The sequence below is a fragment of the Notolabrus celidotus genome, chromosome 21 (genome assembly GCF_009762535.1).
Source record: "Notolabrus celidotus isolate fNotCel1 chromosome 21, fNotCel1.pri, whole genome shotgun sequence".
Classification (NCBI taxonomy): Eukaryota; Metazoa; Chordata; class Actinopteri; order Labriformes; family Labridae; genus Notolabrus; species Notolabrus celidotus.
Window position 1 is genome coordinate 21,314,112 of NC_048292.1, and position 22,426 is coordinate 21,336,537.

At 40.8% G+C, this 22,426-nt stretch overlaps 1 protein-coding gene and 1 long non-coding RNA gene across 4 annotated transcripts in view; one reads left to right on the plus strand and one right to left on the minus strand.

Annotated features, from left to right (window-relative positions):
- Nucleotides 1–22,426, minus strand: part of scube1 (signal peptide, CUB domain, EGF-like 1) — a 127,893-nt gene that overhangs the window by 42,395 nt on the left and 63,072 nt on the right. For 2 of the 3 annotated variants that reach the window (XM_034673202.1, XM_034673201.1), the window contains 3 exons: nucleotides 14,947–15,075; nucleotides 11,006–11,122; nucleotides 3,806–3,895 (listed from right to left, as the gene is read on the minus strand). In XM_034673202.1, coding sequence (XP_034529093.1) covers nucleotides 3,806–3,895; nucleotides 11,006–11,122; nucleotides 14,947–15,075 — 336 coding nt within the window. The remainder of the gene's footprint in view (nucleotides 1–3,805; nucleotides 3,896–11,005; nucleotides 11,123–14,946; nucleotides 15,076–22,426) is intronic. The other variant, XM_034673203.1, reaches the window with a different exon arrangement.
- LOC117804824 lies at nucleotides 17,268–17,742 on the plus strand. The gene is made up of 2 exons (XR_004629259.1): nucleotides 17,268–17,337; nucleotides 17,448–17,742. It is a non-coding gene; the product is annotated as an uncharacterized LOC117804824 (long non-coding RNA).

Sequence of the window (22,426 nt, forward strand, 5' to 3'; positions counted from 1 at the left end):
CCGTAGACATCCCTTTCATCCAGTTACTTCCACACTCCTGGGGGATATTGAGGTGTCCCCTGGCCAGATTGGAGATATGATCCCTTTAGCAAGCTTTTTGGTCCCCCTCCAGTTGGGCCCGCCGAGAAAACATCTGGAAATGGACACCCATGACAGATCCCACATCCGATGCTTGCACCAACCAATCTTTTGATAAGATGGAACAGCACTTCTTCTTAGAGCTACATCTGGATGTCAAAGCTCTTTACACCCTGTAGAGGAATCTCTTGTCCGCAACTCCAATCTGCAATCTCATCATTGTATTTATTACCGAAAGACCAACTGGGTAGCAAGAGCTTTGCCTTCAAGGTCAGCCATCTTTTTACCATGATGGTTTGGTGCAACACTCACATTACCGCCTAAGCTGCATCAATCCACCCATCGAGGTCACACGTTAACATAACCCCCAGATACTTGGACTCCTTCACTTCAAGCACGGACTCACTCCCTTGACCGTAGGATCTTCCGTTTCTGCAGAGAACCGTGGCCTCAGACTTGGGTTTGCTTTCTCTAACCCTCGAATGGCTTTTTTCGTTGTTGAACATTGTACTGGTGCCTCTTTCTGCTAATTTATGATGCACCTGTCATTTCAGCCAGGAGGTGCCTTATGTTCATTAAGTGTTGTGTGCATGAAGTGTGTTCTGGTCTGCTCCCATTGGGTCATGTTTGAATGAGCTAGCAGAAACCTAAACGTTTTTATTGAACCCTGACACGACACCTCATACATTATGTTTTTGATCTTGAACGTCAACTTTTGAGCACATTCACAAACCTGATGGAAACAGAGCGTTATAAATCTTAAACCTGTTCTGTGTGTTTGCATGTGCACTGATGTGAACGCTAGGTACGATAGGTACGATAGAGATGCCCTGGAATACCTTTGTGTACGGATAGGTAACATGGTGGTACAGCAGGAGGTGAGCAGGGTTGAACCAGAGATGAGAGGTGAGTTATTCAGTGGAAGGTGATTGAGGGGAAGAGAAAAGTAGGAAGAAGTAGAAGGGACGATGAAGCACCTTTAAATAAGATTCTCGCTCTTCCTCCAACCTGCTGAGATGAAACATGTTTGAAACTTGAAAACCAAGGACCACAGAAACCAGGCCTTGGAAGAAGCACTCCTGCTTGTTTTAGAGAGGTCTGATTAATAGAGGCAGAGGAAAGGTTTTTATTTATTCACAGGAAAATGGGTTGATGGTTTGAGCAAGAAGTGAGAGGGTGCAGTCTTTGGGAAACCAACTAGTTGTCTTTAGTATCTTTTTAGAGGAAGTCCTCCATCCTTATCAGGGTATGGGACTTTCAAACACACTCATTCTCAGTTAAAGTCAGGTTTGATCTGTGGTTTCATGCATCCTCTAAAGACTCTTTCACTTGAAGAAACATCACCAAAATAACAAACCTCGAGAGTTTTAAAAATATACATCTAATGAACATGTGATTTTGAACATGACTTTTTACTGGACGACGCATTGATTTGTTCAGTCGTCAGTCATGCTGTCTTAAACCTTGATCCAACAGAAACGTAAATGATTCTGCAAGGCTGGGCTGAGTCTGAAGGAGACGTAACGTCCAGAACAATTTAAATCTGGTTGTAAGGCATGCTCAAGGAGTAAGTTCTCAGATTCTTCAGCTTTCAGCTTTTCGTCTTTTTTTTCCTCGTTAGATGTAATTACATCTGTAGCTGAATAGAGGTGTACAGACATGGCAGCAGCAGGTGAAGATGCATGGTCAGTTTTTCCCACATAGACGATACCTGGGTTGCCAGCTACAGGAGATCTGACAGACGCTCTTAATTTTTATATGTATAAGATTGACATCCGCCATTGACCACCAAACTGTAGTAGACAAGCTTTCCCTGCTCCTCTTGTATGGTCGCAAAATAGTCACCATAGTCTCTTCACCTGTTCTGCAGGTAACAGAGAGAGAGAGACAGATAACACCAGAGCTGGGCACACATCCGTTAATTTGTTAACTGACTGGACTTCATTACAGGAATGCAGCACTGGAACAGCAGAAGTGTTGGTCCCGAAGGACTCCACTTTAAAATTTGGCTATCCTATGCAGATGATACTACGAAGATTTATTTGAGAACCAAAGAAGCCAGCTCTTGCTGAGCGTAATGATCTGGATCACTAAAAAGAGTCTGAACTTCTATCACTAGGAGCATCTATACTGAGGTTTATTACCTGAGACAGAAGAAGGACCCAAATTCTGTTGTCACATGGTGAGATGGATTGTGGACAACTTGAGCCGGGCTTGCGGCCCTTGCAGGTTTGAAAAAATCTGCAGATGTTTAATGTGTTTGGATTCAATATTTTACTGGACTAGGATCGTTGGGACCCTTTCCATCATCTTGAGGTTTATATTCATGTTAGCATTCATTACTTTTAAACAGAATCAGTGGATTAACTATGAACTGAGACGTCTTTAGGCGGCTCTTACACATTCCTTCTTTTAGCTGATTTATTTTACCTCTTACTGGCTCACTGAAATTGTATGATACAGATGAAGTACGTTTTGCATCCTTTCAAAATAAAAGCATGTTTATAAACCCCCCCATCCCAAAAAATGAGGTTACCCGCAGTGAAAAGGCAAAATAAAATCATTCCTAAGAACAGTTTTAAGAGGCTATCTCCTAATACATTTACTCTCCTAATATCTCATTCACGGCCTTTATAGCTTTTATTCATCTTGATTTATTTATTTATTTTACAGCTTTTATCTGCATATCCTCAAATGCTTTAGCTATTTTGATGATTTTATCTCTGTTTTGCTTTTATTTCACCTTATTGCTTCTACCCCTCTTTTAATACTTTATTCCTTTTCATTCTTTCTTTCCTTTTATATTTTAAATTGTCTAATTTTCTTGGTCTCTTGGTCTCAATTCTTATTGTTGGGTTCTTGGGTTAATTTTATTTAAAGTCTGTCATCTGTAGAGTACTCTTTGTTTTACTATTATGTGCCCTTTGTGAAGCATTTTGTAAACCATGGTTTTTAAAAGGTGCAATATAAATAAAGGTATTATTAAAGTCATTATTATTGAAGCTTCAACGTAAGATAGGTTAGTGACAAATATTAAAAAAGTAATGAAAAAAATTAATCAAAACCCAAACATCAAACCAGTTTGACAATATCAGGAAAATGAGTGTGCGACCAGTTCAAGGCTAACATTGAATCTGTGACGGAAAATCTGAGCTGATATTTGTCGTAGATTAAATTGTTGGATGGTTGAATCAGGGATGATTCCGCTCAGAGCTCCTGCAGTCTAAGCCCAGCCTTAGTGGACGTTATCAAGGTGCTTTCAATGACCCTTTAATGATTATGGTGGAAGATTATCCTACCACTGTGAATGCACAGCTCTGTAACCTGGAGAATAACGGTTTGAAAGGTTTGCTTTGCTAGTTTAGTGCCCTGCCTTTGTAACACGGGTCATCAAATAAGAGGGAGGGGAACATTAAAATAAGGAGTGGAAGGTACGACTGGGAAAGTGACGGTTAGTGTTCAAAAAAACCTCAGAGCCATCTGAAAACGTGGGAGGAAGGGGTTAGGGAGGAAGGGTTCAAAGGAAAACAGCAAACTCCTTCTCTTCATCACGTTAGAACAAAACTGTGACTGTGGGGGTAGACACAGTGGGCATCAAAGGTTCACAAAAAGAAATCAACAAAATAAAAAAGAGAGAGGACGAGGAGGAGAAACGGAGAGAAGTGGAATCGGGGGGTACAAGCACAAGCGCCATGGCAACACATAGAAAGAGGAAGAAAAGAGTTACCCATAAGTAGCCGCCGTTTCACCCGCTTGTCCACATCAGCTACTGACGTGGCATTGAACTCAGAGCTCTCAATTGCAGCCTCATCTTTCTCTAAAACACAAGTGACAAGGGGACAAACAGTGAGCAGCAGGTTAATGAGAAGCCCAAATGACCAGACCTTCAGCCCCTCTTGGCGTTTGAGCAAAAAACACCAAAGCCAAGAAGCAAGAAGCGATGAAGAAGCGCCAAAATCCCTGTTAGAGTGTTAATCCCCAAACAAATGACAAATCCCCCAGAGCAAACAAAAGAACAAAACAAAGTAAATGAAAATGATCAGTATCAGTGTGTAGCTTACAAAATGAAGCGGTAGGTAGGTAGGTAGGGAAGGAGGTAGGTAGGGAGGTTGGGAAGGAAAGGGTAAAGGTTAAGGGCTTACATAAAAAAGATAAAGGTAGAGGTGTGGGGTTTTGGGGGATGGGGTGGGATTGGGTCAACGTAAAGGGAAGTTTTATTTCTGATGTAGACGTTGCTGTTGTTGCCGATGGAGTTTCTGTCTTCCATATCAAACAGCCACGCTTTGTCAGCAATGATTCCCTCGCGTAAGGATGGAGGAGGAAGACAAGACAGAGAGGAGAAGGAAAGGACTTCCAACATTCCCAAGACAAGCTGCCTTGAATGTGGGCACAGAGACAGAGGCAAAGGAAAGGAGGGGTGACAATGACAAGAACATGAAGAAGAAGGAGAAGAAGGAGGAGGAGGGGGTGCTACAGGGGAGAACGAGAGGTTTGACAGCAGAGTAAGGCACTCGAGGAACTGAGCAATGACGAGATGATCAAGAGGGTATGATGGAGAGAGGAGGAGAAGAAAGAGCAAGACTGATTCAGTCCCATCATGGCCCACAATGGGAGAGGTAAATGAGGGAAGAGGGGCGGGACTCAAGAGATGAGGTTTTAAAAGGTAGGGGGTGCATGCAGAGGAATAAAAAAGCAGGAGGAGACAGTCTGGGGCAGCGCTGGTTGCCTGTTTGTCTATGGAACACATTTCAACTGGTTTTAACAGTCAACGTTGGAAAAACCATGTTCCCAAAGCCGGGCTGAGGAAGGTGATTGGGGAGAGGGAGGAAGGTGGCCGTGGCTGTTAAGATGGCATGCATGTGGTGCTGGGGACGGTGGGTTTGATGATGGGGCTTGGAGAGGGAGTCGGCCTTTCACTGGGCCTGAGTCATTAGGGCCTGAATGAGCATCTCTTTGTGAATGGATGCCTTTAGCCGCAATAGGACCGGGCTTTGATGTACAAACACGGTCCTAAGGGAGCAGGGGGAGCTGGATATTGGGGTAATTAATGTCCCTTCCATTTCTCGGCCCACTACCGTTTTTCTCTCTCTCTCATCTGAGGCGCTTGATCGACAAAGTGAAGTACTCTCTGAGGTGCACTCAGGGATGAATGTGGGCTTTCTGGTGCTCAGCTAATGGGTGAAATGTGGCAGCGTGAATGTGTAATTGTTGAATCAAATACTTGTGCATACCAGTTTTCGTGCTTTTGAGCGACTACTCGCTTGAGTGTGTGAAAAACTCTGTCGGAGAGGGAGATAAAAATGTGAGGAGTGTGAGACAGGTTGAGGAGAGGAGGACCGCGGGCTCACCGGCTCCTTAAGAGTCTGTGAGACTGCGTGGTGGTGGGAGGCCCGCAGAGAGGGGAGCGTTTTAGAGTGCCGGACCTACACAGGACGAGGAGGGAGGGAGGAAGGGGGGGAGTAGAACCACTTTACTACAACTACAGCTAGAAGGGAAATGTTAAAAACCAATGCATTGGTGAACAGGGTCGCTTAAAACAACAACAACAATAAAAATGTACTTCAATTCAAAAAGGAAAATAAAAGGAAATATTAAGAAAGAGAAATAAAAGGGGAAACCATGAAAATGCAATGCAGGTTTTCCCATGCAGCTGAACAAGCAGACAAACAGACAGATGGACGGTTTAGCAAAGGAGGAGTGGGAGATAAATGGACGACTATGAGTGGACACATGCAGGTTATGCGAGGAGGAGTGAGTGGTGCAAGTCCCTGCCTCTTTATTGAAATGTATGGAGCAAGAAAGGGGGCTGATGGATGGGGATGAGGCATGGAAGTCACTTTGTTGTTGGATTGAGGGTTTTGGTAGTTGGTGAGTCGGTTGCGTTTTGTTCTGAGGAAGTGGAGGATGAGGAGGTAGTGAGAGAGCTTGAGGAGCAGGTTAGGTTTGCTTTCTTGGGAGCTTAACCTAAGATCAGGCTGCAATTGAGATGTCCGAGTCTAGCACCATCCGACCCCCGCCCAGAGTCACTCTTTCCTCTTGTGCACTGAGGCCCTTAAATCCACCTGATTTGGCTATAACATGGATGCTCAGACAAGACAGGCAATCAGGTACTATCACCAGAAAGCAGGAGGAAGAGAAGGAGGGAGGAGGAGGAGGAGCAGAGGGACGGCACTACAGAGAGAGGGAACAAGGGAGGGTCGGGTAGGGGGGTTAAAGGTAGGCCCACGGAGCAGTTGGGACACTCAGACCACAGACACAGAAGTCCTTCTCTCGTCAAAGTATGAAGAGAGACAGAGACAAAGAGAGAAAAGAAACAAGACATTGGGAAGGAATGGAGAGGAGGGTTCCTGCTCGCTCTCATCGCTCTCTTCTTTCTTTTTCTTGACGGTGTTCCTTGGAGGCAGCTGGGGAGAAAATGCGGTTATCAGCAGTCAAAAATACGGAGCTGCTGAAAAGCAGCACAGCAATCTGTCCAAACGGTGAGGTTGAGAGAGAGAGAGAGAGAGATAGAGAGAGAGAGAGAGAGATAGAGAGAGAGAGAGAGAGAGAGAGAGAGAGAGAGAGAGAGAGAGAGAGAGAGAGAGAGAGAGAGACAGAGAGAGAGACAGAGACAGAGGTGTTTCCAGTGTTTAAACACAGCAGGAAGGACAGCATATCAAAATCAGATCAGTGTGAGTCTTTGTGTGCGCAGCAAACCAACTCAATGTGTTTTCTAGTTGTGCAGGTGTTTAAATCTAACATATAAACATGTAACACAGTCTTATAACACACTTCTATTTTTTGTATCTCATTTCTAACCATGTTTGTACACAAACAAGTGTTAAACACTCTCCTAGTTGTTGTCTTTAACCACATGGAAAAGTTTACTTTTTATTTGGTTAATTAAGGTTTACACCGCCTATTACAAATGAACCAGGACTTGTAAACAAAAGTCACATGGACTCCCAAGTAGCTCATAATTGGACAGAGTTTGGTAAACTGTCAAACTGCCAAGTTAGAAAATCTGGCAGGAGCGGATCCCGAAGTAATCGAGATCCAAAGTCTCTCATTATTGGCGACTGATTTGGGTTTTCGTCTTTTCTTTTGACGAACCTTCAGTACGTCTTTCGGAGAAGGACCTTTCCTTCCTTCCTTCCTTGTTTGTTTTTTTGTTTTCGACCACCTGAAATCAAACACTGTCTCTTAAATCAATCCAAATGAGAAGAACTGACCTTAAAAACTTGGGCGTCAAAGAGTTTCATTAAAAGTACAGAACTAACTATTGCTGTATTTCTTGAGTCTAGTTTGAATCACATTCAGGGTCCAAAAATAGAGGTTAGCCTGGGGATCAGTTGGGCAAATGGTTCAATGATATTTTACAGACAGTGAATTGCATGAGAATACAGTCAATGTTTGGCTACTGTCCTGTTTGAAACCATTTAAGTTGAGGATTTCAGGTCAAATACAACATTTTTTTAATGGGACACATGCACAAGAAGGAAGATTTCATCGTCACATAAAGACTGTCTCTTTTGCATTGTTTGAATATGTATATCTATTGTCTTGTCTGGGCAGTTGTTGGTGTAAACATATTGTACTTCATAAAGAAACAGCTTAAATGCCCCATATAATGTTATTTTTTTTAGCAATTTACAGCATGTTCTGGTCGTCTTTTAAGCAAGGTTTCGAATTTGGTTGCAACATACATCACAAATTCAGCCTCTGTGGAGGATCTGCAGCCTCTCAGATTCTACTCTCATTATCCATGTGTTGATCTAAGACGTGCACTGATTGGCTGCCTTCAAGTGCAACGTGTAGCCAGATGCAGAGGTGGAAAAACACCAACACAAATCGCACTTTGATTCTGTTTTAGCTTGTAAACCAATCATGATATAAACGTAGTGCTCATCTCACAATGATATTCTTCCTGGTACATCTTCTATCACCTTCTTTGTATTATATTGCTTTAGAATGACAAAACTTGACAATGCATAATCTTCTTTTCATAATTCTCATGCCAGCCATGTTTTTTATCAAGATGCAATGAATATGGTCATGCTAGGGTGACAGAGGATTGACAATTATTGTATCTATGACGTGTATTAGCCTCCACGTGTCACATTCCCATATTTTGTTGTTGCTTGAAAAACAGAACAGCAAACTCTTGGGATGCACAGAAGATACAGAGCACAGCTTGCAAAGCAATGTCTGGAAAATCAATTTTTAAAAAAGGATTTGAGCTGGTCCAATCAGGAACTGGACTGTACTTACTGGCCTGATGGAACTTTCTACTAGCCCCGAGCAATCTGGCAATCCCTACTGTTGGACCCTGGGATGTGCTTCCTTGTTAAGTTTTGAACACAACTTATTTATGACTATCTGCAAATTAATAATTGGAACACAAAGTGAAAGAGCAGAAACAATATGTCACCAAAGATTTCACAATAACGTGTTTAACAGACAAAAGAGTACACACTGCAATCCAACAACTAACTTTTAACCTCAATCTATAACCCCAGTTCTTACTTCTGCAATACCCATGGTAGTCATTAGATTTAAGGCACAATTAACAATCTTGAGCACACAAATAACCAGTACCTCAGAGTCCAGGCGCCTGAGGCCCGGATTCTCAAACTAACTACTGCGACTGAAACAAGCTTGGAGCCACAGACTGTCTACAAGAGCAAAGAAACACTGATGGAAATAAACTTCTCTTATATTAAATCAGCAGACAGAAGATGTAGAGAACAGAGTTATGGACAACTCCACTTACCTTGAACGTCTCATTCATCCTCTACTGATTAGAAAGCAAGGTGAAAATGAATATCTCATATGTGAGAGCCAGGCTTTGGAGGCATGCATCTGTTGGTAGATGTAAGTTCAAATGACCTGTTCAGGTACAGAGACCTGCCTGCTGGTCGCTGGTGGAGCTAATTGAGAACTAAGACACAATTAATCTATCTCTAAGTGGAAGAAACTAAACGGTATCTTCAGAGAGACTTGGAAGTCCATTTCAAACCAAGGGTACCTTAAGCTGCATTTTCATCAATTAGTCCAGTTCACTTCAGTTTGGTACAGTACACAATGCAATTGTTTGCGTTTCTACGATCAAAAGTTGGGAAAGGTACAAAAATATTCCATCTGTACGGTCCTACTTTTTGGCACCCCTCTGTTGGGGTACCTAGCGTACCGATCTGACCACAAACGGTGGAGCTAGACGCACTGCAATAGTTGATTGAAAGAAAGGAGGGGGAGGAGAGATCGTAGTAGATTATATCTCTCCTAACCTGACGTTATTTGGTGGCGGCATAGCGGTCTAAGGGTGCCCCATACAGAAGCTATAGTTCTCATCGTAGAGGTCCCCCACTCTCTGTTCCCCACATTTCCTGTCTCTCTTCACCTGTCCTATCCATAAAAGTCAAAAATGCTAAAAAAAAATGAACTTAAAAAAAAAGAGTGCTTAACGCAGACACCACCTGAGCAGAGAGAGGGGCTCAGGGATGGATGCTTAGTTAATCAATAACTAGCATATCTTACCTGCAGCAATCAGGTATAAACTTAGACTGTATAAAATATGGCCGTAGTATCCGTGACGTCACCCATCTGTTCCTGAGTGCTGTTTTGAAGCCAATCGACGGCGGAAGACATATTGGACATGCGGAACTCAACCAGGCAGAGCGTGACATAGTGTGAGCCTCCGAGCCAATAGCTATGTGTTCCCGACCGGGAGTCACGTCACACATGTCCTTATTTGGGCAAAAACTCGTAATCTTAATATCTTCTGAACCGTCACGTTAGAAAAAAATTCACCCCCCGTACAGTGTGTGCCATTAGAGAAATTAGCTTCATAGGACCAAGCTGTTTTTGGAACCAGGCTGTAAACATGTTTATTAATGCTGCAAAGATCGTCTTTTTCCCATTCATGTCAATGTGGTTTCTGGTGTTTCTGCAGCCAGCCTCAAGCGGATTCTCGATGTATTGCAGTTTAAAACACTTCCGCATGGGCTTCATAGTTTGAGACCGGAGGTTGCCGCTTGGGTATAAAGCCATATGCAAGTTATTTGTTTCACCAAATATCTGTCCTGGATGTACCTTCAAAATAAAAGCATTGTGTGAAAACAAGGGGAGTCTCCCGCAGAAGAAAATGGATCAGGCTTTTATTTTGAAAAGCATTCCTGAACATACATTTGTCATGCTTTTGACATAGATATAGCCAATACAGACCATGATCTATAATATTTCTGTCTTTTGGCCAATACAAAAATTGCCTTCTATTCTCAAGATTTCTGGCATGAGAAACAAGCTGCTCACGCTCCCAGAGAGTACATGTACACCAAAATGAAATGCTTTCTGTGTGAGGCGTCAGGGATGATGCAGTCAACATCAGGCTTTACCGTACCGAACAGTGCTGAACCTAACTGGACCACTTGGTGGAAATGCACCTTATATTACAAGGTACACCAGAGGGTACAATGAAACCACACAAGAGAAACAAGATGCTAGAGGGTACTTTGAAAACTGACTCAGAAGGGCTATTTCTAAGGGTATAAAACTGATGCAGACAAGGACAACTTTGTGAAGCCGAAGCTCAGCAGTGAAGAAGTGTAGTTCATGATCTAAGGATGGGAATGCATTCAAAGTTTGTAGGATTACACATGACGTGTTGTGCAGAGCTTTTCATAAAATATAAACAAACCGATGATAATATTTTGTCTCTGTTGGTCTTATGTGTTTCCATAACACATGGCTGAAGGTGATGTGAGATAAGAGGAACAACAGGATGATATCAATGATCCCTGAACACATTCTTTATACATAATAATTGAGTTTTGAAGTCATCCAGGCTGAACATAAGTCCGGACTCTATCTTACAAGATATGTTACGGTCAAACAGCAGAGAGGACTTCATGTTGTGTGAATCAGGAGGCCATCTTTGATCGTCACTCACCGATGCAGGTCTTGCTGTCTGAGTGCAGGGCGTACTTCTGGTGGCAGCCACACACCGGCCCTGTGTCAGTGTCGTCACATGTGTGCTGGCAGCCGCCATTTCCGTAATTACATGTCACTGGAGAAAACACACACATTCAAGTCTTACTCATGGCTTTCACATGAAAAAATGAAAAAGTCCTTGAAGGTACAGCATGTAGAAATGGGAATATTTAGCGATAGCTAGCAGTCAGATTCTAGACTATTGTCGGTGAAGCGATGGCAAGTTTTTCTTTGTTTTCCTCTGTCACCTGACTCCTACTGAAAACACGAATATCTTCTCTGGGCATCTCATGCAGTTTACGGCTTTACATTTGAGTTACCTGACTGCCCAGAACGACTTGTGGTTTGCTGAAGGATGACTTGTTCGTCTATATGAGAAACAACGTATCTTGATAAAGCCTTGATTACATGACACCAATAAATGTAACTAGCTTTATATACTTTAATATATATTTATACACAATAATCACCATTTTAACAAATGTATTCATTTTAATTCTTTAGTTATATATATTTTGTATTTATCTAATCTTTTTAACTTTAACACATTTTTAATTTTTTATTTTCTACCCCTACTTTTTCAAGATAAACTTTATTCTATCTATTTATTTAATTAATTAATTTAATTTAATTATACTATATATTTTATTCATTTTATTGTATTCTATTTTGTTTTATTATATCATATTATATTATATCATATTATATGATATTACATTGTATTATACTATATTATATCATATTATATTATATTACATTATATTACATTGCATTGCATTATATTATATAACATTGCATAGTAATATCTTATATTTTATTCTATCTAATTCTATTTATTTTTTATTTATTTTTTTTCAATTATATATATAGCCATGCGATTTAACCATTAGGCCAAAACTGCCCTTGAATTTAGTTCACTTTTAGTTTTTTTTTTATGATTTTGTCTTTTATTATTCTACCCATTTCTGTTGTTTTCTGTCTCTGGTCTTTTATGAAGCACTTTGGGCTGCATGCTTATCTGTAGGAAAGGTGCTGTGTATAGAAAGTTGAGTTAAGTTAGTACGCACAAACTAAGATAAGTTCTTGGAACAGGTTTCGGATTTCCTGTGAAACCTCCTGAGGTGAAATAAGAGGAAAAAGAAAAATGAAACCACAAAAAAAATTGGGGTGAAGAGATAAATGACAAGGAGGAGAGAACGAGGTGTGAGGGTGGAAGTGTTAGAAAAAGAGAAATATCTTGTGGAGTCGAGATTAAGAAAGAAACAGTGAAAAGAGGTGATTATGAGGAGAAGATTTCACTTTGGGACATTTCAGGAGAACTCAAGAACCTCAAACTTTAATTCCTTGGCTATGAAACAGCGACTCAGTCGTTCTTTTTAACGGGCCACAAAAAAATTAGACAGAGTTTGCCATAATAAACACGACTGATCCATCCAACAGTTGTACTTTCTCCTAATTTGTTTAATCATCACATTTCTTGGGGGAAAAGAGAAAGCATGCATGAACATTTTCAGAAAGAGATTTTTGGAAACGTTGCGGTTTCCTCAGCTCGACCACTTTTGGATGTTTTCTGTGCAGAAAAAGGAGGAAAGAAGAGAGGAGGAGGAAACGACTGAAGAAGGAAGAGGCAGAGAGAGAAGGAGGAAAAGGATGTGGGAAAAGAACGCAACTGGAGGAGAGGCATGTAAGTTTGTGTTTTGAGGAGTAATAGACGTAACCACCTTTTCTTTCATCACTCGTTTACAACCGTCCAGTGCCGCCATGCTCAACAGGCCGGCACAGCCCCGCTTCCCTTGCCGCTAATGAAATATCATCGCGGTGGGGGACGCATTAGAGCCTTTCACAATCTTTACACTCTCACCGTCTGAGAGAAGAACAAGATGTGTTGCCAAACAAAGTGTAACTAAAAGCTTATTTTTCCTCTCTCAGAAACAGCAGCCTTAAATTCCATGGCTGCAGGCGCTCTGCGTGAAGACTAAGAGCTGGGATGGAGCAAAGAGGACGAGGAGGGGGGTAGAGACATGAATTCTCTCTACTGAATCCTTCAGCACCTTCAGCTTGGCCTGAAACGCTTAAATGATTTTGGTATTAAATGTCCGCCCTCATATTTTACCACTGAAGGCCGACTGGAACTCGTCCATCATTGCTATTACAGATGTTTATTACAGGAAGAATTTAAAGCCTTCATCGCACCAGTACGTAACCTCAATAAACTCGGGTCTATGAAACTAAGTGTTAATACCTCGCTGCCATGTGGGCTGTAAAATAAAGTGACAAGTCAATTGGCTAAAGATTAACAGATGACAGAAGGTGTTCTGCAGGATTTCAAGACATCCAACTTCTGAGATGTTATTTCTTTAGGAGGTTAGTTCAGTAGCTTTAAACGCAGGCTGGGTTTATAGACGCGCTGAGGTCTGAACGACCAGAAGAAACAATCAGTGTCTGACATTTCTTTGCATATAGTTCAGCCAGAGGCTGTGAAATGATTGTGCAGTTCCTGCAGGGAAATGTGCTCAATCAAAATATGTCGAATAGAAGTGCTTGTTCTTATTTTTGCTTGTTTTTGTTTGCATAAGCGTCTGACAATATTACAGAAACATCCCTGCAGAGATCAGCAATTAAAGCTGGGACATCACTCTGTTCACAGAGTTTCATTTTGCACATAAGAGACTGTACGATTACTTGATCCGGTCGTTGTTTTGTGAAATCGTGTACATTTGTTTTGGCGATGAACTAAGACCCACAATAACAAACACAGACTGATGGAGGCAGTGGTAGACCTGCAGCTGTTCTGCTCTGTGGTGTAAAATCTTTGTTTTTGTCAATGTGGTCTGGTTGGTCGGAGAGAGAGAGAAATGTTAATCGCTGTTTCTGGTTAAAAAACCTTATATGTTGTAGACACCACAGCCCTGTCATGGCTGAGAGCTGATGCAACCTCTTAACTTAAGCCACAAACATGTCCTACAAGGCTGCACAAACTGTCAGATTGTACAATCAGACGGAGGAAGGCCCCTCAGGAAAAGCTTGAGTCAGTGTGTGTGTAGAGGAGCGCTGAAACTCTTTGTATCTTAAAGACCTCATAGTGCCCTATTACCCCTCTAGAACACTACGCTCCCAATATGCAGGCCTGCTCCATCGTATCTTAACTCTCTAAAAGTAGTATGGGAGGTCGAGCTTTCAGTTATCAGGCACCTCTCCTTTGGAATCATCTACCAGTCAGGGTCCAGGAGGCAGACACCCTCTCTACTTTTAAGAGTAGGCTTCAAACTTTCCTTTTAGATAAAGCTTATAATTAGAGCTGGATCAGGCTTGGACCAGCTCTTAGTTATACTGCTATAGGCTTAGACTGACGCACTGGGATCCTGTCTTTCCTTCCCTCTCCTCTCTCCCCCCATCACTTTCTTTAACTCTTCCTGTCCCATTAAAGTTACTAACCATAGACCTTTATGGAGTCCCTGAGCTCCCTTGTCTCGTAAGTTCCTCTGGATCTCAGACTCCAGCTGCTACAACTACTACTATCCGTCTCACCACTATCATCTCTCTCTCTCTTCATCTCCCTCTATCCCTCTCTCCAACACGGTCTCAGCAGATGTGTGTCTAACATGAATCTGGTCCTTTTGGATGTTTCTGCCTGTTAAAGGAAGTTTGTCCTGTCCACTGTAACTTGTTAAATGCTACAAAGTGCTCTGCTTATGGTGGATTAAGATGAGATCAGACTGAGTCCTGTCTGTAAGATGGGACTGGATCTTATCCTGTCTTGATGTTGGGTCTTTGTTAATAATAGAACATATAGTACGGTCTAGACCTGTTCTGTTTGGAAAGAGTCTGAGGAGAACATTTGTTGTGATTTGGTGCTTTATTAATAAAGATTGATTGTCTGAGGTCAGGGGTGATACCTACGTGTACAGTCTTTCTGGTTCTTGTTTAGCTCAAATCCAGGACGGCACTCGCACGACACTCCACCTTTGCCGGGAGCCTCTCTGCAGATGTGGGCACAGCCGTGGTCCTTGTTCATGCAGTTCATCCCGTCTGTGAGGAGACAGAGGAGAAGAGAGACCTTTTAAACCATCATGTTAGATTGCATTGTTGAAAGATTAGCGAGAGAAGAAGGAAACACATGTTACAAGATGTACGTCTTCACTCATAGGGGATAGGACATCGGCCTATTAAGCACCAGAATCCAAACCCCTCTTATTCAGAAGCACTCATGCCTCTGTTAAACCTTCATTCTCAGGCTTCTTCCTGTCTGCCCTGATACGACTACTTGCTCCTGATCCCTCCATCCCTCCTCCCCAGCCTGTTTGATGTGGTCTCCTATCCTGATGATTTACAGAGCACACTGAGGCAATAATATCTGAAATAGGCCAGTGTTTAAATCTTCATCAGCGGGAAGAGGAGCCGGGGGAGGAAGCAGGGAGGCGGAGGACGGAGGGCCAGTGCTCTCCAGAGAGGCGAGTGGGGAGGGAGACGCCAGCCAAAGATATCACTGAGCTCTGGGAAGAAGTGGAAAAGTTAGTTTGGGAGTGTGTGGATGTCTGCTCATCATGGTACAATCAGATGTCCTCACTCAATAAAAACAGAGTCTGTTCTGTGTGCTTTCAGCTGAGCTATATTTGAGCCCAGACTGATGAAAGGTTAAGATGCACTGTGTTCATCTCACACTCATTTTATTTTAAAGAAACCTTCATCATAAACTGCCTCGGTGGAGATCTGTGCTCTCTGACAGCGTTGATTTTCACGAATGAGAGTTTGCTTGTTTTTATACTTAAATTCTGATTAGTCTCCTTCTTCCTCTTCAGTTCATTAAGTTCATAAGGGTGTCCTCAGTAAACGGCATGCTATCATCGCTGTCAGAATCACTTGTTTTCTTAGTCTGGTTGCAGACCAGAACAGCTTAACATGTGTGCGATGAATCCATGAAGAGTGCAAAACAAACTGGCTTCCTGACGTCAAAGTAAAGCTTGCATGGTAACACTTAAGCATGTGAGACTTCCTTGCCTAGGTCTCGCCCCAAACTACATCGCAGAAATGCTAACAAATTACGAGCCGTCTAGCGGCCTTAGATCCTCAGGTGGGGAATTTCTGGTCGTTCCAAAGCCGAGGCTCAAATACAAAGGGTATCGAGCTTTCTCCATTAGAGCCTCTCGACTTTGGAGCAACCTCCCCAAGGAAATAAGGCTTGCAGAGTCAGTGACATCTTTTAAATCTCCTCTTAAAACCCATTTTTACAGACTTAATTCTATGTGACTTTTAATTCAATATTTTTTTTTTTAGCTTTTATCCAACTATTTTTTTTTTTCAATTTTATTTGATTATTTTATTTGATTATTTATTGTTTTAATTAATTTTTCATTTATTGTTTTAATGTTCCTAATTTATCCTTTTCACTTTTTCTAATTTTCCCGATGTGATGTCGTCCTCTTACTCTGAAAACCTCACTCTAACGAATTGCTGTAAATTTACAAGGAAATTTCAACAATAAGATCCTGTTATGTTTAAATACAGGACAACCCTGTATAATTACGGTTTATAACATTATTTTACTGTATTATTGCTTCAAGGAAAGAAAACAGCAATTTCTTGTAATTTTTGCATTGCATTTTGGGAAAAAGAATGTGAGACCACATGCTTGGAAGGAGAGCAGAGTAAGAAGACACATTTCCACCCAACTCCATCCTAACAACAAACAGGTGAGTGCCTTACTGCTTTGCTTGTTAGAATTGGCAAAAACCATTACTTACTAAGTTTGAAGTCATTTGTAAGATTAGCATTAGCTAGAGTTTGACATGACACAAAAACAGCAGTCACACAGAGTGAGTAAATTTTGCCAGCTAAAATTAGCTTGATCTTAACAGTTGCTGAATGGGAAATCTCCACAAAGCATTTTCTTGTAACTTAAATGTTGGTAGGGGTTGTTATATGGGTCTGCAATGCGTTGAAACATATAAATTAAAAGTGGCAAACTCCAAAAAGGCAGTTTTTACAGTATAAATTGTGCGTGTTGTTCACAGCCTCATAAATAAAACCGAATTGGTCAGAGATTGGTCTGACAAGCAGAACAGGCCTCCTCTTTCTTTAATCAAAAAGTGAGACACTGATAATAGTATCAATAATACAATACAGAGAATTATTTTTGCTTTTTTGCTACTTTTATTTTGTCCTTGTCATACTTCTTTTCAAACTACCAATCATAAAATGATTTACAATTTGAACTGTCCTAGGAATCCGTCACAGCAACTGATATGGAGAGAACCCTCCCACTTCCCACAACTCCTCGGCTGATACTCCATGGTATGTATGACATTTTCTTATTCTTTTTATGTTTAGATGAGCCACCAAAGTGTTTCCTGTAATTCAATAACTAATAGTCTCAACTCTGAACATGCACTCTTGTTTTTCAGGCGGGACATAGGGATCAACCCTGAGCGGGGCACAAAGACTGTACGGGGCAAAGGGAAGGTCAAAAAGAGCTCTGGCAGACCTCCGGTCTCAAGTCTCCTAAAAAGACTAATGGACTTCGAGTGGGACTTCATGTAGTCAGTGATACACACACGCAGACACAGACATACACACACATACACACACATACACACACTCCCAGACACACACATGCAGACACACACAGCGATACCTAATACAGTGCATAGCTGTATGTATGTTCAATTTCAATAAAGACAGACATGGTTTGAAAAGACACTTTGAAGTTTGATTATTTGTCTTGACATTTTAAGTTGCAGTTTCAAAGGCTGTTTATTTATCACATTAAAACATGTTGTTTATAACATGGCATGCAAGGGGTGATTTATCAAATCAATAGGTTTAGAAATATAAATATATTGTCAATTTTGTTAGAAGGAAATTGATTAAAAGCAAAGTGTAGTATTTTGCTACAATTAACAGTAACAATCTGCAAATATACCTATAATATAAAAAGTGTAAATATACGTTAAGAAGCTGCTAAACTTTTCAACAGTATTTTCCTGTTAAGGTTTAAAATAACAGCTTTTTGCAGTATTTATAAAAACATTAGCAAACTGTAAATTTCAGCAACAGCAATATGCCGTGAATTTTACAGTAACTTCCTGGCAACCCTACTGCCAGTTGTTTACTTTTTTTTAACAAGGGGAATTTCTAAGAGTGCTCTTTTATTGTCCTTTTAATGCTTTTATTTACTCATCCAATTCTATTTATCTATTTCTATGTATCTGTTTTGTTTATTTATCCTTGATAAACCTCTCAATAATGATTGTTGGACTATTGTCACACCAATTCATTCCATTTAATTTAGGTGTATTCGGTTTTGTTAAAATTCCTCCTCCCTGTCTGTCAAAAAGTTTACTTTGTTATTTGAACCATGCTTTGTTTCTGAAAGCACTTTGTAACATTTGTTTTAAAAGGTGATATATAAATTAAGTTAATATTATTATTATTATTATTATTATTAATAAATGTAACTCTTGTAACAATATTTTACAAATTACACTACATATTTGTAGCTGCATATGATGGTGCAATTATTTATCAACCATTTATTTAGTGACATACTATTTTTGTTAGCAGACCAGCTTCTAGTACCTAATCTTGACATGTCACACTGTTCAAACATCAACGTGAACAGATTTTAAAGATGCATTAAAAATGTAGAATCTTGCATGTGTGATTCTTGCAGCGTATCAGTCATTTTTCCCGCTTTGTACTCTTTTTAGCAGATCATTTAGTTTGCATTTAGCGTCCACACTCTGATCTTATCACTCTTTGCACTTTTCTACTTTGACATGCAGAAAATCATCATGAGTTGATCTTGTTTGGGTTTTGAATCTTCCTTGTGTTTTATCTGTCTTTGTTTCCTGTTTCATTTTGTAACTTTCCCTTGTGTTTCATGCCTTGTCTCCTTCCCTGTAAGTTGTCCTTTGTCTTCCTCTTGTTATTAGTGATCCATGTTTCGTGTTGTAGACTTTCTTGTGTTTCTTAGTCTCGTCTTTTGTGTTTCCTGTTTTATTTTGTAGTTCTTCATCCCTGTGTTTCCAGTTTAGTTTTACTTCCTGTCCTTGTGTGTTTCTCTCCTCTTTATGTCACACCTGGTTTAATGACTCTGTATTTAGTATCTGTTTCCCCTATCCTGTGTTTGATCATTGTACCTCTTCCTTGTGTTCCCAGTGTTTTATTTTAGATTTTGTTTGTTGGACTTTTCAGTAAGTTTGGTTTGTGCCTTTTGTTCTTGTGTTTCTAAATCTTTATTTTTCTGCACATGGGTCATCCTCAGTTTCTCCCAACCATGACAAAAATGAGGAGTGATGAGACAATATATTTAACCCCCTTTAGTTTGGAGCCTGCAGGTGGAAGCTGGGGCTGAAAATTGGAGCACAGCACTTTGCGGTTTGATAGCAAAGCAGAAGCAAAGAGCTGAAACCTTGCAGCTAAAGATGGACGAACTGGGAGGATAAGTTTTTCATGTGTTAAATCAGTGCAGCTCGAGTTGCCAGCACGATCTAGCTTGCAGACATTGCTCCATTTATGATTATGTAGAAATTATAAAGGCATACATCAGAATATTAAATATTTAAGCCTAATAACTCGACAGACACCATTCAAATGTCAAAGAAACTGCTGATTTGATTGATTTAAAGCAGGATGTAGAGACATTTAGGTGCTGAAAAAAGCAGCTCTTTCTGCTGAGTCAAACAATCTGACTCAGTAAAACTAATTTGAAGTTTTTATGAGACAAAGTGAATCTCAAAAGTTTTAACACTTTTAAACGGACACTCTCAGATACATGTTGAACTTAATCGTCATTTATTTGTAATCTAGTCCTCAGTACTTGCATTTCATCTGGAAGCACTCACTCCATCTACTGCCCCCCCCTCCCCAAAGTCCCCCCACCCATAAGTAATGTCCCTTCATGGGGCCCACGAGCACTTCAAGTACCTCATTAAGGTGCCATTCCCCCCAGAGAGTCCCCTCCACAAACAAAACCTCCTTTCTCTAACTCTGCCAGTCGAGCAGCGAGTAACAAAGACACGGCCGAGCGTTTCATCCGAGTCCAAAACCAGAGGAGCCGAAGGAAACTGTTCATTTACACCGCGGACAAAAGATCAAACACAGTCCTCACCTCTGTTTCAAACACTTTACAGCGAAGGCACGCAGACGCTGATGTACGCCGGCGGTGTGACAGAAACTTACTAACATGCAGATCCTGTCGCTACTGAATGTTTCTATTCTTATTTAGGGAAGAGATGTACTAAACAAACATCAAAACTACACAAAAACTCTCCTAAACTCTAGAAAACTGCTGAAGTGTCCTGACTTTTATTTTCTTTCCAGGTAGAATAACTATTTCAAGTTTGTGTTTTCTATCTTACCTTACTCTGTCTTTATTTTGAAATTATTAAACTCGCAACCCTAAAAAGGGGGAAAAATAAGTCCTGGATTTATGTGCCGACAAAGCTTTTTGCCCAGTCCTTGGACCAGTTTCCTATCCTGGATTAGGACAGGGTTTCTAATAAATTGGTCCTTTTCATCGAACTGGTAAAAGTCCTGCCTCAGACTCTTCCCTTTACAAGTTAAGACATACTACAAGAGGTCTCTGTCAATGCATATGACCCGCATCCAGGTTTAGACCTCGAAGAAGACAGGGTGTAAAATAAAAACAGTTTCCAGAGCAAACATTGCCCCTGTTTGAAAACTAAACTCATAAGAAAGTTGAGTATCTACAATCAATTTCAACCTGAAGAAGTCAAATAAACGCAGGCGGAGGGATAAGGTGGACGCAGGGGGTGGGGGTGGGGTGGGGGGGGGACTGCATAATCCAGCCTGGAACAACAAACAGAGCGGCCGTTGCAAACTGAGGCCTCTCAACCCATACAACATTGAGAAGGCTCCTCGCCGCTGACGTGTTCAGAAGTTAGACCTGAATGATCCCACAGAGTCCCAGGATAGATATTGATATATGGATATAGAGCTGGGCGATATTGAAATAGATGTAATCACAATAACATTTTTCACATCAGTGGATATCAATAATTATCACGATAAAGATCAAATCATTATTTCATTTAAATTTAAAGGCAGATTTTTGATCCAAAGTGGAAGTTGAAGAAACCAGACAGGTGGTTATCTTGTGTCTGGATTTAGTTCTCTGATATCTTTCTTGAATCCATCATTTTTGACAGTGCTAACAGGAAGCAGGTCTTATGTGTAAAATGATCTTTTAATGTGCAGCACTTTGTGTTACAATGTCATTGTATGACAAGCGCTTTATAAATAAAGTCTGATTGATTGATTGATCTATTACCCACATCCTGAAAGTAAATTTGATCAAGTGTATAAAGTTAACAGTTAACGCTGAGTCAGCACAATGTCAGACTAATGACTGCCCTGAGCTGGTAGGTTTTGAGTTTTCTTCAGTGTCCAAACATCTTTAAGCCCGCCTATCTCCAACCCTGCGACTTGATTGCCTGTTCTTCTTCTTCTATCGAATGTTGGGTGGCAACTAGCATTTAAGGCACATTAGCGAACCCTACATTTCCAGTGGTTGGGGGGTGTAATTACAGGGTTAAATATATCATGTTTTTATCGACCATTTGTTTTATTTATATTGAGAAAAGGTATTTCCTGATTATCATCATTATCGAATTATTGCCCATCCCTAAGCTGGTTAGATATGATATACATGCAGGCGCTGCAGAAGTCTCTAGTTCTGAATCTCACAGAGTTGCACCCATGTTACCGGCAACTGGCAGTTGTTAAGTTTAATCTAGTTGTATTCACTTTTGGTGTAAGACATTGGGAGATGTCATGTCTTTAAGAAACATAGATGCTTTTGTTATTAGTTTGTCATCTTAAGGACTTTGCAGGTGTTCAGACGTAAGGCCCGTTCTGATCTGCTAGATGATGCAGCATTTCTCCAGGATCAGCTGAGCAGATATGGCTCCATGGATATAAAATGATGCATCTGAAATGCATTCAAGCTGGCAACCTGATGACTCAAGAGAATCAGACAATAGCTGAAAATACTGGATCCCCAGGCAGTGCAACTGAGGTGCCGATTATCTCGTTAATTCAGAAAAACAGAGTAGCTTTTGTAGTCAAGTGAACTACACGTTTTTTAATTATTGAATGATTATCCCAATACTTAAATCACAACTCATCCCTACTTTTGAGTTGCACAATGATTTTGAAATCAGGACAAATTTAAGCCCAATCTCATAATGTTTGATGGGTACGAGACCCAATCACAAACTGAACAGCTGCTCTTGACTGGTCGGATGAATTTCTGGCATGTCAGAATCACAGATATGTGATATGATATATCTTGTGTGAAATGTTTGTCTCTGTTGTTGCAGAGTATTGACCGATCAGAATCAAGTATTTAACACAGCTG